Below are 15,739 nucleotides of genomic sequence, written 5' to 3' on the forward strand. Positions count from 1 at the left end.
TTTGACCACCTTCTGAGTCCTACAGAGACATAGCAAAATCATCCAGGTTCTGGAGCATCTTGATGTATGGTCTTCCTGGCAGAGGAACACATCAATTGTTCACTCTTCTATCTCCAGGAGAGAGGTCTGATGAAACTGGGAGGCTTGTCGAAAGACTGTGCTTTAATTTTTGAAATATATTAATTAAAGCATGAGCGTGTCTTCTACTACACTGTTCACTGTTCAAGAACTGAAATATTCCCTGTTTGCAGCAACAGGAAAAAGCTCCCAGAGTTTGTTTGAGAGCTTTTCAACAAAACTTTATAACATATTTAAAGGAAAGAGGGGAAAATTGTATCAAAATGCCATATTTCACCTACAAATACTTCAGCTGTCAGTGCTAAATGAAAACACAGAGAGTCCTATGGGAACATTTGGTAGCAGTAAATAAGTTTCCTCTCTTATTCACCATAATTTCTATTTGTGCCACCGACTCGCAAATATCTCCAGAAAGGAAACCAGGGCAGGAAACACGGTGCCTTCCATCCAGCTTTACCCCTCCAGGACTGTCCCAGTAGCTGGCCAGTTCTGGAATGAGTAATAATCACAGAATCACAGGGGTTGGAAGGGACCTGGAGAGCTCATGGGGTCCAACCCCCCTGCCAAAGCAGCTCCCCAGCTCATATTGCACAGGGCGGCGTCCAGACGGGGCTGGAATCTCTCCAGAGATGGAGACTCCACACCCCCTGGGCAGCCTGTCCCAGGGCTCCCTCACCCTCACTGGGGAAAAGTTCTTCCCCATGTTGGTGGGGAACTTCCTATGCTCTGACTTGCAGCCATTGCCCCTTGTCCTGTCTCCACAGACACTGAAAAGGGGCTGCCCATTTCCCCCTGCATCCCATACTGAAGATATTAATGTTCACCCGTTCTCGTCCTTGGCTGTTGTCAACTACCACGTGCCCCCAAAGCCCTCCAAAACATTCATCTTTCAGCAGTGTCCAGGGAGGCATTCAGAGGAGGAAGCTGCAAGGTTGGTACTCCTACACGTAGCACAGCAACGGGAGATGCTGCTTTGGAGGAAGCTGAGCTCTGCCTGGGCAGATGACTACAAAGCATTTCAGTTACAACATGACAGTTGTGAGTAACCGATCCCATAGAGATGGCAGGAACAAACAGAAATCAAAGGAAGGGCATTCATCACGGGAGCCACATGCCATCCAGTCAAGCTCAATGTGTCACATTTGTCATCTCAAGAGTGGTCGGTGCTTAAAGTCACTGGGAAAATGGATGATCGCTGCTTATCACCTTGGTGGGTGGAGGAGTAAAATAAATCTCAGTGTAAATATGCACTGGAATAGCCACTTCAGGGAAACTCTAGAGCCACCCCCCCAGCCACACAAGAGACAAGGTCAACTAATGAGTAACCACCGGGGTCGGTAAAAGATTATAAACCACCAAAATCTTTGAGAGTACTTTTATCCATGCTGGGCTTAAATTAAAAATACTGTCACAGCAACAAAAAGAGGGGAAAAAAAAACCCTAAACCCCACAGTCTTCATCCCCCGAGCCTCTGATTAACCCTCCCATTAGACAGCAGAGAGCTGAGATGAAGCATCACGTAATGCATCTCCTGGTCTTTGGTTTCATGGCACAGTCCCAGGGGCAGCGACAGCAGGCCTGCTGCAAGACTAATCACACCATTAGACCTCTGTAATTCAGGTTTTCTGCTTAGAAAGCAGACAGAAACGCTTCCCACTCACAGGGAAGAGGCAGGGAGGGATGATACAGTATCACTGTCACTGCTACCACTAATAGTGCTGATGATTAGCGATTCGTAATAACAACATGGGCAATTAGCTCCTCATTCAGAATAATACCACTGAGCTACACACGATCTCATGAATCTCAGCTCTTAAAAATGGGAGAATACCCTTCATCTGCTGATCTAAAGCACTGTGCAGAGTGAGCAGAAAGAAGCACCAGCCTCAGAGGGACTACACCAGGACTCCCGGAAAGCAGCTGTGAAGAAAGCTTGTAGAATTTTAGAGTCTAAAACAAAATCCCCAATCAGTTTTAGGATTGGTTTGATGTCCAGTCCAAGTACCTCAAAAGAGTGAGTAAAGTTGAGCTTGGATAGCCTGTGACATCTAGGGACATGGTCCTGCCTGGAGAAATGCAGCCCTCAAGAATGGAGAGGAGGCAGATATTCGAGTGGGTGAGCTGCTGGCAAAGGAACCAGCCAGGACTGCAGATGTTTGACAGAGTTTCTCATGGGCCAAAAAGAATTCTCCAGGTGGAGAAACAAAATTGGCCAAGACAAGAGGCTTAATTTGTAAGCTTTGTTGCTTGAGCGTGGAGCAGTGCCCAAGAACAGATTTTATACTTGTCAGCAGCCTGTTAAGCAGCCCACGTCACTCAGGAGCAGAGAGGGACAGGCTGGAGGTAGAAGATGGAAAACACCAACTCCTCTGGCTGCCTGACATGCGAGTTGGAGGAGCATCAGTGTTGGAAACACGTGCTGGAAGAGCAGCCGTGGTACAAAACCACGGGTGCTGTGCTACTTGGGGGCTGCCTGGATGAGGAGAGGGGAAACATTAAACATTCCTCTCTGTTTCAGTCTGCCCTTTTACAATCAGCAAGGAAGGAACCTCAGAAGAAACTCGGTGCCAATTATCCACCTAACTTTCAGTATGCATTCCACAAGAACAACTCCGAGCCAGGAATTTCTGTAGGAGGAAAAAAGGAGCACAGAGCAGAGATAAGAGCAGGCACTTGTAGTACCCCAGACATATGAACATGCTGGATGATAAGAGAGGCAAGATGAATGCAATACAGCTTGCATTTAAACCAAATAAAACCAAATACCATGTTCTTGGCAGACAGGAACCTGTACTTCACTTATGAGATCCTCCAGTGTGCCTTGGGGTAACTTCTCAGCACGCTGTGTGGAAGCCTGTTTCCTACCATTTATTTCAGTCAATCAGCTGCGAGAAGGAGATAAAGACCTTCCAGCTAATATTCCCTGTTCCTCTCAGGTCCGTTTCTGACATGGGCTTTACCACCTTGTCCTAATCCAACCAAATCCCAGCTTCTCTGGGAAGCCAGTTACAATAGCAGTAGGCAGATTCCTGCTGAGCCAACCCTCCCTCCCCGTGCTCCTGCCATTCTGTAGGTCCTGCAACACTGGTGGGGCTGAGTCTGCTGCCTCATGCCCACAGTCCCACAAAGCCCCACTTGCTTCACCAGGCTCTGATCCAGTTAATGCTCCACACATGGCATTCACTAACTGCATCAGCACCCACGTGCTTAGAGAAAAGCAGGTTCCTGCCCCAGGGAAAGAATTTGTTCTGCAGGTTCATATCTCTGTCTTTTGTCTTCTTGGAGACCAGTAAATCCTTGACAAGGGGAAGCCTCTGCTGGATGCAACAGAAGCAGCCCAATACCTTCATGACTGCAGCTGCTGATGCAGTTGACACACATAGCCTTGGCATCACTAAACATTTATTGTACCTTCTGCAGGGCTGTTCTCTGAGAGACAGAGGCAGCAAGGGAGTCCTGGGGGAAAGGGAGAGCTAAAAAAGCCCGTGGAGAGTCAGTGGGAGCAAAACAGGTGGTGGGGAGTGGAAAGAGAAAAGCAGATACTCAGGAGTCCTGAATGCAGAGGGAAGGAGAACCAGGGGACCTGCCGAGCATCCTCACCCCTCCCATGGGTGCTGTGGTGACTTAGGGAGACAGGCAGGACGCCTGGTAGGAAGGAAGGTGTCTGAAGTGGAACAGCAAAGCTCAGGATCTGAGCAGGGACAGCAGACATCACAGTCCCTCCATTTCTGAAGCATTTTGCTTCAGCAGGGTGCACTGTCACTGGGGGACCAGCAGCAGCACCGGTGGCTCTTTGAACTCTCTTAGAGATCAAAAGACCCAGCTCAGCCCACAACACGGCTCCCAGGGCCTGAAAGGGGCTTCCAGGGAGGCAGCAGCAGGAGAACATCAATCTTGCAGGCATGATGCCCTGCAGGCCAACCACCTCAAAGGCACCAAACTTTGGTGTTTCTCACAAAAGCTCCCACAGGAGAGGAAGAAAGGCAGCCACAGTGGGGCTGAATTATTCACAGCAGCACGCAGGAGGAGAGGGATGAAGGGAAGGGACAGGGGACAGTGAGTGTCATTCCCATCACCACCTTGTCCCAGGTGGATGCTGGTGAGTTAGAAACACAGGTGGAGGGGTAGAAACACATCTGGCTTAGGAAAGAAACACGTGAATGAGATTAAATAAATCCAGGAGTAAATAGAGAAGGGGTGTAATTTCCAGCTACCTGGACATGAGGCATCATGGCTCTACCTGAGGAGATACAAAGCCAAGACAACACGCCTCAGCTTTGTACCTGGAAGGACTGCAAACAAATCAAGGACAGCAGTTTCTTTACTGTGCTTCAGATATCTTTACCACAGCAAGCCCCAGGAAGAGTTCAGGGTGAGCCAGGGTATGGTTATCCTCATTCACACACAAAGCCCTCCAGTGCAGATAACCACACAGACAAAACTAAAAATAATTTGATGCCTCTGACTTACCAATTTGAATAGGTAACAGTACTGTTAAATCACTGGTTTAAATACCTCTGAAAATCAGACCCAGGATAGGCAAAGTGTGTCTGTTAGAAAGCCCATCTGGAACAAGAACAAGCATGGAAATGCACCTCCTTTGGGCAAGAACAAAGTCCAAGATATGTCAAAGCAAGCACATCCCAGGGCTACAGAGAGATCACATTAGAAAGTGCTGGAACTAGATTAAACCAAGCAACAGATTCACCTGGAGAACCATCAGTAATCATTTTTTCATAAAGGTGGTTTGCTGAGAAGGCAGGGGTTTGAACCTTGTTATTAAAACAAGAAACCCCAGAGGAGGACTGAAATTTCCTAGTGCTGAAGATGACAAAGGTCTGTTGCTTGTTGTCCACTTCAGGGTGTCCCATCAACAGCACAAAATCCAAAAGGCACAGTTTCTATCTCACTGGGAGCTACAAGCAGCCAAGATCACACTGGGCATGGTCTGAGGAGGCAAGTTCCTCTCTCCCAGTCTGAGCCCAGACACACAGACCCAGCTGCCTGAGCTGCTTAACCCATCCTCATATCCACTGCTTGGGAGCAAAGACTGGCTTACTCAATCCTGCACAGCTAGAGCTGCTTCTGCTTCCTCCTCATTGTTCTAAAGAGGGGGGAAATATAGCTGTCCTCATCCACCTGATAAAGGATCAAAATATCACTGAGAGATTGATCTCTCAGCACCAAGCCAGGCTTCACAGCCACTTTTATCACTAAACATAGAAGGAAAATGCTTCAAATGCAAGACAGATAAGGGATATGTCTTGTATTCTGAGGAAGAGAAGAGGAACAGCACAGAGGTGAAGCCTTCAATGCCTTTTCCTTCCTTTTGTCTTTACATTCAGCTGGTGCCAATTCCGCTTTGATTCCACCTAATCTAATTCACAATCCTGCGAGCGCCACGGCAAACCGAGCTGGAAGGAAGCAGTAACAGAGAGAAAAAGGGATTAAAAAACCACCATTTATCTCCTAGGATCAGCCCACTGCAATTGCTGGATGAACCTCTGGCTCTGTTCATCAAATCTTCACCCCAGAGTCAAAGCAGAATCCCCAGGAAATTCAAATTTAGGTCTCCTACGTATCATTCCTATATTGTGGGCTTTAATTTCCACTGCAGCTTAACAGAAAGGCAAATAAAAGTAGTCCATCTCTCCTATACTAACCAAAAAAACCCACAGAAGGAACAAAGGAGCCACATTCAGTAGGACATTTAACTTGATGAGATGAAGCTCCTGGTGAAAGTCGTTGCTCCCTGACCCCTTCTGCAAGGAACACACGAGGGTTCTCCTGGGTTTCTTGGTTGCAGTGATGGTTTTGTCAAAAAGGGTGAGGAGCAAGAAACAATAGGAAAGAAAATATTTTCTGCACTCTTTCCCCTCTTTTTATGCACCCAGTGGGGAAGGACTCAAAGGAATGAGAAAGCAAGCAGAATCTCCTCTCTTTCCATGATGCAGCTCTTCTGCTGCAAATAATTAACACCAGGCAAAGTCAGATCACAGCAGGTAACAGTGAACTTGGAACAGATTTGCAGGGAAAATGAATGATTGTCTCTGTAATGAGGGAGAAGGAGGACAGAAGAACACTTTGCCATTATGACAAATTAATCAGCCTGATTCTTTCTCCAGCCTCTGCACATCTTGCAGCCTGAAGTTTTATGATCTCAATCTGGCAAAAACCCTCAGGATGGGAAAACATGTCATGAAACTCAGCGGAGCAAGTCACGGAGCCAGCCGGTTGGGTGAGGTCTGGATGGGGCTGCGCTTCCTCCCAGGGAGCTGCTCTAACGGCACAGAAACCTCAGCAACCCACGGTATGACCACATGAAACAGGTATGCCCTAGTGAGAGCAGAGACTTTCATGGGGCTCTCCCCACAGAGCATCATCACCCCACACCACAGGCTGCTCAGAACAGGGTGCAGCAGCAAAGAACTCAAGTGCCGCTTACCCTGACCCTCATTTGCCTGCGCGGTCTGCAGCTGCATCCCTCCTGCTGTCACAAGGATGCTCCATCCCTGCAGCTCTTGCACCAGGTGGTCTCATACAACAAGAGGCAGGTGTTGCACATCTCCAGACAGGGCAGGTCTGGACCACGCTGTGGTAATACTTAAAGCAGGGAAGACACAAACTGGCCGCTGCAGCACCTTCTCCACGCTTGGTTATTGCAGCCAGGTGAGTAAACCTCAGGAAAGGTCATTCCTCTTTACCAGCTGGGTCTGGAAATACCTCAGGCTTCACCATAAATATTTGAGGACATGACAAGCAGCATTTTTCACACTCAGGAAACACAGACAGAGTATTCAGCTGCATCATTTACAGTGCGCTGCCCTCTCTGGCCAGCACGCCCGCTGTCTCGCCACCCCCAGCACTCCCCGCCGCTGCGGGAAACGGTGCCAGAAAGCACTTAGCCTTGAAATCAGTTAAATCATCTTCCTCACAGCATCCCACGATAACGTTTATCCTCTTTGCATTGTGTAATCCAAAGCATCAAAAGAATCACAAATGTATTATACAGAATCATCTGGCTCATTACCAGGGAAAATTAATACCCAGCAACACCCGAGCAGTAGAAAAAACTCTACTGCTCCAGGCTGAAGCACCTCTGCTCTGGAGCCAGGCTGGGAGAGCTGGGCTGGCTCAGCCCTCAAGGGGCTCCAGGAGAGCTGGAGAGGGGCTGGTGCCCAGGGCAGGGAGGGCCAGGCCCAGGGGAACACCCTTCAGCTGCAGGAGGGGGATGGAGAGGGGCTGGGAGGCAGGAATCCTTCCTGGGCAGGGTGGGGAGGCCCCAGCACAGGGTGCCAGAGAAGCTGGGGCTGCCCCGGGATCCCTGGCAGGGCTCAAGGCCAGGTTGGATGGGGCACCCTGGGCTGGCAGGGGTGTTCCTGCCCATGGCAGGGGGTGGCTTTGATGTCCCTTTCAACCCAAAGCAGTCTGCAATTCTATAGATCAGAAGGAAGATAATGTGTATATGGAGATGGGCTCCTATCTCTTGGTGGCAACACCTGCCAGAGCAGGATGGTAGAGGGCTGCAGCCCACTGGCAAGAAAACAGTGTAAGGTAGACTTCTCATTTTAATGGGGGGGGGGGGGCATTTTTCCCTCCTCACTGCAAACTGCAGAACCATGAGTTCAATAAAACATAATTACCAGTATCATCACAGGGCATTTTCTGGTCAGAAGTGAAGCCAAATCCTAGGGCATCCCAAGCAGCAAACACCCCAGCCTTTAGGAAAACTGAAAGGCATCTGAGGTCAACGCTTCTTGGCATGACTTGGGCCCAAAACATCCCCATGGGGACACCAGTGGCAGCCAATCTCTCTGTCTAGGGAAGGGTTCATTTCCTGTGATGGATGCCTTTTTTGCTGCCATCCTCACAAAGAATTTACAAATAATCTAGCAGGAAAAATAACCACCCACCCCAGTCAATGCAAAAAAGATGTTTCAAGATAAATATAGCATGGATACAAATTGCTAAATGTTTTCACTACTCCTGTTCCACTCTGCATTGGAAACATTTCAAAATGCTACCCCAGGTAGCCCAGCTTTCTGGAACAAGGTTAGCATGGCTAGGGTGGCTCCTCATGGTTAAAACAGACAAATAAACTCAAGGACAGCTCTCTAGCATAAACAGAACCTGGTTTGTCCATTGGGTGGATTGATGCATCAGCAGAACTCCAACCAGGTGTCTCATCTCCCTCACACCTTGTTTTTTGTTCTCTTTTTCCTTTTTTATTTTTTCCTGTCTCTGATTGAAGAAGTATCAGGCTTGGGCAGTCACCCCAACATGCTTCTCAGCATATGGCTGTGCAGAACACACCCTGCATTTGCCCATCTTGATTAAGCAGGACTTTTACAGTTCACGTGGAGAAGCAAACAAGCCTACCAAATACATTAATGCAGTCAAAGGGAGAGACATCTCTCCTCCCACTTGCGCTCTCCTGTCCCTACACAGTCCTGATCTTCTCTTGAATCAGCTGTGGCACTCAGTAAAAGCTCCTCCTGAAGGAAATAATCTGTTTTCTGCTCCGTTGGTTCCTGCAGGGCTGTTGGGTTTTATCAGCTCACGGAGGGATCAGGAAGGAAAACAGAAAACAGGGGGAATACGTAACAAGGAGCAGAAAGGAAAATCCCCAGCAAGGGACACAAACCTGCATTACCAGCACTCTGCAGCAAACAGGGCACTGGGCTCCTGCTGAAGAGCCACCCTGTATCTTCTGTAAACCAGTAAGTTACTGGAGTTTCCTTTGTGTAGCTATGAGCACTGCAGTACTCCAGGCAAACTCTGAATCCTACCAGACTCACAGCTACAGACCAGCACGGGCTGGCTTTGCTTAGGATATGCAACCTGGCCAGGGAGCTGCTACCAACCCCCCCAGCCAGAGAGGCACCTTCAGCTCTGTGGAGAGCAGGGGTGGCACAGCACCCCCTGCACCGTGCCTCTTTTGTAAGGACACGGGAGAGCTCAACATCCCTATCGTGCCGTCAGAAGGAAGATGTTGGCAATACCCCCACACCCCATGTCCTAGGGGAAACCTGGATGTTCAGTGGCAAAAGCAGAGCTGGCTGGCCAGCACTGGGGAGGAGAAAGGAACAGAGAGCCGAGCACGACATTTGGGGAAGGTCTTTAAATATTAACTGACTGGAAGGGCACAGGCAGTGCTTTGATCAGCTCGCTCGGGGAGGACACCCTGTACAGCAGGCAGAGGCTCATTTAATCCGAATTAAGAACTCAACGTTCTTTAAATTACATTTTTAGCCAGGTACTCAAGAGGTTTTTGTCATGTCAAGATTACGGGTTATTTTTATACCAAGTTTTTACCAACACTTACAGATTTGCACATCTCCCTGTCACTTCCCTGCTTTGGCTTTTATTGTCATTCCAGAAGGATCAGCAGAGGGGAAAGGCTGTTTGCTCTTTATTTTAAAACAGGTACCATCTCTTCTTCCCTGTTTTGCCAGCAGATGAAACTTAGGATCCTAACCAGGTGAATCTACACACACTGCACAAAGGGCTAAGCACAGGAGCTAAGCCCACTCACATCAAGTATCTGCCTGGTGCTGACAGGGGTTCACAAATAACTATGGAAAGACAGGAACTTCTGCATGATCTAGTGCCAGTAGGAAACTCAACACTTGCTGTCATCTCAGGTTATTTATGTTGCCATAATCCGCGATAGCATCTGCATAGCTACTTCAGAAGTCTGGAGCTTCCTTATTGTCCTAAACTAACAGCAAGGAAAAGCACTCAGGAAAAAGCTTTTTCTATGGCTCTCCAAGGTCCAGACAGAGGCATGCTGAAGCTTAACTCCTTAATGCTGCTGATGTACGTGGCAAAGTATTGGAAAATAAAATACAACCTGACCAACGGGGGTTTTGGAAAGAGGACAGTGATGAAACCCACACAGAAGCCTGAAGAAGCAGTGACCCAGCCTCAGCTTTGCAGTGGTTTCCAGTGGTTATTACATCCCCTCTTTCTACCTGCTGTTCCCTCTACGTCATGTGTGGAGAGGGCGAGCAGGGCACTGCATCGCTCCCTGGATACAGCCAGGGTAATACCAAGGGCTCTGAGGCGCACAGATCATGAACTTAAGAAGCTGGTGAGTTAACCCTGTTCGTGGGTGCTTGTAGCACCCCTAAGCCCAAATCCACTTTGTTTGCCTGACACAGGAATGCGGGATGTTGCCGAGAGTCCCCCCTGCAGCCGCCACGAGCTGGCACTGACACTGGATGGCACAAAGTCCTCCAGCGAGACCGTGCCCGGCAGCAGCCGCGCTGCATTTCCCACAGCCTCCATGCACAGGCAGACAACCACCTCCAGCAGAAACATCCTCCTTTTCCTACAGAGCACTCCGGAGCTTTTTGCTAGAGAATAACTGCAACAGCACCTGCCTTCAGAGAGCCTTTCCATCCCTCTGGTGCCTTCTCATCGCCCATGCATTCAGCTACACCCCGTCTCCTTCACGGCTCGGTAGCCACAAGCCCTGCCGCAGCCTGCTGAGCAGCACGGTCAACATCGTGCTGCAGTCTTTGTTTTCCTCAGCCTCTCCCCAGGAATCGTTCTAGCCAAGGATGTCACACCACCACTATGCCAAACAGAATTTAAGTGCTTCCCTCTGTGCAGAAGATACCATCCTTACTGCTGGCAAAGGGAAACCCGAGGCACGGAGCTGCATTTTTAGGAGACTCACATTCACCTGCGAGTCGCATTGTGCCCCAAGCAACAAGAGAATTTCGGGAGAGCCAGACTGATGTCTCCATCTCTTTTGGTCACCAACCACAGAATCACAAGGTTGGAAAAGACCTTTAAGCTCATCAAGTCCAACCATTCCCATCCTATGCTAAACCATATCCCTAAGTACCTCCATCTACCCTTTTTATAAACACACCCAGGGAAGGTGACTCAACCCCCTCCCTGGGCAGCCTGTTCCACATCCTCACAACTCTTTCAGTAAAAATTGTTTTCCTAATATCTGATCTGACCCTGCCCTGGCACAGCCTGAGGCCCTTTCCCCTTGTCCCATCTCCTGTCCCCTGGCTGAAGAGACCATCGTCCACCTCTCTACAACCTCCCTTCAGGTAGTTGTAGGTGGTGATGAGGTCTGACTCCAGCACGAAGGAACAGGAGCCTGCAGGCTGCTGAGTTTTGTTTTAACTCACAAGCACTGTTACAGCCAACGTGGGCTGTGACCCCACTGTGGAACGGGGAAGATGAATTACCTTGTGAACCACACTCAGCCCTGGCTCTGGCGCTCGCTTTAAATCACACATCAGACAAGCACGGTCACGAAGCTCTCCTTTCCAAAGCCTTGGATACAGCAGGGTGTCTGACAAACAGCTTTGATCAGTTATTGATCACAACCATTATTCCTGGACTGAAGGACAGCAGAGTGCACGACATGGCCTTCTCTGTGAGCCCCACCTGCTGCTGCCTGCCTCCTCCTGCCCCCAGCTCCTGCTCTGAGGACAAGGATCCTCAGCAAAATAATAAAATTGAGACTTAACCTGTTCTTTGGAACATGTTTCTCTTTCTCTAGTAACTTAAGGAGAAAGAGCAGAGGTGCAGCACTGGAGTGCTTCAACCACGCAGCAGCATTAAGTCTTTTCTCTCCTCTTGTGCCACCAGGAGCCAGAAATAAATCCAGATCTGCACAGAGCTCTATAACCCGGATCACCTGGATGGGCTGAGAAGGATCTATGTGCAACATGAGGTGCTGAAGTCTCAGAGCTTGCAAACTGTTGGGATGCATCAGGTTGTTATTTCCAGATCACATTTCCCCAGCTGCTGGGGACATTCCAGCTGGGCTTCAAACTTGGCAGCTTGATCTCTACAATGGCCCAAGCCCAACACTCACATGCAACAAGCACCAAATCCTTGGCTGGCCCCCAGAGTTTGAACATCAAGGGACCAGCGTGTCCCCAAACTCCAGACACTAGAGATTAAACAGCTAGAGATTTAAAAACCCACAAAAATAAACCAAACAAAACCACCTGAGATGTTTCAATTGCCTTTTGTTTGAGCCTTGCATTCCTGGAGGCTGCACACTCAGACCAAACACATTCTGAACACTTTGATGTCAGCTCCAGCCAGTACACATACTGGCATCAGTGGGCTCCTCATGGGTTTTCAAGACAATGCAGTGCTGGCTGCACAGACCCCAGTCAGTATAACTAGACAGAGCTCACTTCACCCTGGGGTCTGTATTCAGAATCTTCTCAATTAATGATTTTTCACCAGCTTATGCCCCATCCTATAGCTCTATAGTCTTATGGAAAAGCCCCTCTCAAAAGGACAGACAGGGAGGGTCACAACGTACAGCGTTGTGTACCCTCCTCTTTTTCAGCTACATCCTCACACAGTGCTAAAACCAACACATCTTCCCTCTTGTATCCAGGTAGAGACAAACAAGTCAGTAGTGTCTTACCCTGATAAGACGCCCAGCACCAAGTTGAGCATGAAGAAAGAGCCAATGATGATGAGAGGGATGAAGTAAAGCCAGTTCCAGGTATTTCCTGCAGCATCATTTGTCTGCAAAGCAAAAGAAAGGGAGAGAGAAAAAAACACCTCATTATTAATCAGCCTCAGAAACAAAATACCACACAGAAAGCACAGGGCAGAGGGCAGCAGAGTGGTCCCTCAGATGTTCGTTGGGCTGTCCACCACTGATTAGTTATCTCTGTTATGTTCACCGGTTCAGCTCCAAGAGAACTGATCAACCAGCCCCACCATCCACAGCGTTGGTTCTCAAGTCCACTAAAAAGATAAGATTTTATCTTGATAAGATTCATCAGGTCCAAGGTGACCCTGCCACAGGGCCAACACATGATTTTAGGTGACCCACCTCTCTGCAGGGTTTCTACAGCAGCCTCCCCCCTCCCCAGCTCTATTTCCCAAGTGCTGAGCATCAGGGTCGTATTTACATCTGAATTGAGACACACAACACGGGAGGGAACCACAGCCTCCCCTTAATCTGTGCTGCAATTAAGGCAGATCGTGGCACCGTGCCCAGAATCTGGGCATACACACAGAGCAGGAGACAAGAAGCCTGCAAGAGAACGAGGCATCTTCAGAGTGATTGCAGTTCCACATCCCCTTACTCAGCACTTCGGGCTTCTCTCATCAAAGCCCGTTGGAGGCTCCCTGAGTAAGCAGCAGTCGAGATTAAGGGGAGGGAAGGGTGGTTTATCTAACGACAAAAGTTTCTGTGTTCAATAACCTCCAGGGAGCTCTTTAAGGAACTGCTGAGAAGGAAAACGCCACATGGCCATTTACCCAAGGCAAGTGCTGAGAAAAATGCAAATTCTTCTCTTGTGAGTGAAGAACTGTGGCAATTTGAGGATCTGATGGTGGGTGTAAGGGAGGGGGAAAGGGAAGCAAAAAGTAAAGACCAGATTCAATGACATGCTCCTCCAAAAGCTCACTCAGGCTTATCTTCATAGGGGAGGTGCTGGGGGTGCTGGTTGATGACAGGGTGGCCATGAGCCAGCAGTGTGCCCTGGGGGCTGAGAGAGACAATGGGATCCTGGGGGCATCAAGAGGAGTGTGGCCAGCAGGTCACAGGAGGGGATCCTCCCCCTCTGCTCTGCCCTGGTCAGGCCCCACCTGGAGTGTTGTGTCCAGTGCTGGGATCCCTGGGATAAAAAAGACAGGGATCTCCTGGAGAGAGTCCAGAGCAGGCTACGGAGATGATGAAGGGCCTGGAGCATCTCCCCTATAGACCTTTTTGGACACCTATCTATGCAGTATGAGCTGGGGAGCTGCTTTGGCAGGGGGGTTGGACCTGATGATCTCTTGAGTTCCCTTCCAGCTCCTAAGATTCTATGAAAATGAATTCATTGTAACCCATGTTGCTGCCTTTCACTCACTCTCAGTGGTGGCTTTCTGGTCACCATTCCCAACCACACCTGCAACTACAATTTCATTCACAGAAGGGTTTAGAGAAAGGGGAAGGGTTTTAAATGCACCCACAAACATTTCAGCCATGTGGGTGCTTGATGCCACCTCTAAGTGTCTCTGCACAAGTCGAAGTCACCCAATAAACAAGCAAAGCCAGCATGGGTGAGCGGTGCCGTAGCGCTCCTTGCAGGTGGCAACACTGATGCAAGTCAGTACCTTCCCAGGCATCTTTAACCCGGTGCCTCTCGGCACAAATTCTCCCTCGAGGAACGTGCTCTGGATCAAACACATGACAAACATCTCTCCAAATAGCAAACATCTTCAGAAATGTCTGTGTCAGTTGATCAGTGACTCACCCAGGGACTAAGTAACCTCACCACAACCCACCCCTGCTAACGGGGAAACCAGCGCATGACAGACAAATGAGTCTGAAGAGAAAACAGGCTGGGGGAATGCTGGTGGAGAGATGGGGAAAGTGCTGTGCAGCCCAATCTCTCCTTAGAGCGTTTGAATGCCTTTTGCAATACCTGTCATCCCACCCCAGCAGCACCTCACTTCTCCATTCACTGTTGTGCCTTTCCATCCTCCCCACTTTGTGCTACTTCCTTTCCCTGTCCTCCCGCACCACATCTCTGTGGATGGGTTCACAGAGTCACAGACTCACCAGGTTGGAAAAGACCTTTAAGATCATTGAACCCAGCTGTTCCTGTCCAATGCTAATCCATATCCCTGAGCACCTCATCTGCCCATCTGTTAAACACACCCAAGGGTGGGGACTCAGCCCCTCCCTGGGCAGCCTGTGCCACAGCCCCACAACTCTGCCAGGGAAGAACTTTTCCCTCATATCTGCTCTGACCCTGCCCTGGGGCAGCTTGAGCCCATTGCCCCTTGTCCCATCTCCTGTCCTCTGGCTGAAGAGACCATCGCCCACCTCTCTGCACCCTCCTGGCAGGGCAGTGTAGGTGGTGATAAGGTCTCCCCTCAGCCTCCTCTTCTCCAGGCTCAACACCCCCAGCTACGAGGATGCTCATCCTCCATCCTTCTGCAGCGCGCGTGGGCAGCGCCTGTACGGCCCTCGCCTGCTCTCCTGGGACTACAGAGCACAACCCCAGGGGTTGCATTTGTAGGTTGCTCTCCAGTTCTTGTTCCAGCGGCCAAGGTGACAGCCCCTCGTGCCTCTGGCTGGAGCAGGCACATCCCGTTCAGCCAGGCTGGGCACAGCCATCAGCCAGGCAAGGGGGCTGCAGAACCAGCCCACAAGGAAGAGCTGGAGGAAGGGAACAGATGGGAGAAGGGAAACCACATAAACATGCAAAGAGAGTGCAGAAAGGTTCACTGCTGCCAAATGATCATTTATCATTTATTTATTCATTTGAAGCCCAAACTTGGCGACAGATTCACAATTCCATGCCACGATCAAAGCCCTTAAAAATGAAATGTGCTGAAATACAACTAATTAACCACCCTCCCCCGAGCATTTGCTAGACTACCTTATGCTCAGGGCAGGACAGGGACTCGCTCCATTTGCTCTGCCTCGCATGCAGAGATCCAGGACAAGCTAGAGAGCAACACACCAGGCAAAAGGGTCGATGGAAAGAAAACCTTTCCTGAGAAAGCAGGACTGCCACGGACACACAGCATCTCCCATGGTGCTCCCAAGCATCTTTGAACCCACTCACAGCCTGTGGCACTGGCTCTGCCATGGTGAGGTGCTTTATTGAATCAAACTGAGAAAACCAAACTCCTGCTCCCCAGGGAAAGGCCTGGAGTC

At 49.5% G+C, this 15,739-nt stretch overlaps 1 protein-coding gene across 1 annotated transcript in view; it reads right to left on the reverse strand.

The window, feature by feature from the left end:
• Positions 1 to 15,739, reverse strand: part of CACNA1B (calcium voltage-gated channel subunit alpha1 B) — a gene marked incomplete at both ends in the record, with an annotated part of 300,744 nt that overhangs the window by 152,127 nt on the left and 132,878 nt on the right. The window contains one exon of the mRNA XM_084272565.1: positions 12,497 to 12,600. Coding sequence (XP_084128691.1) covers positions 12,497 to 12,600 — 104 coding nt within the window. The remainder of the gene's footprint in view (positions 1 to 12,496; positions 12,601 to 15,739) is intronic.

Source organism: Gallinula chloropus (assembly GCF_964237585.1).
Source record: "Gallinula chloropus genome assembly, chromosome: 18".
Taxonomy (NCBI): Eukaryota; Metazoa; Chordata; class Aves; order Gruiformes; family Rallidae; genus Gallinula; species Gallinula chloropus.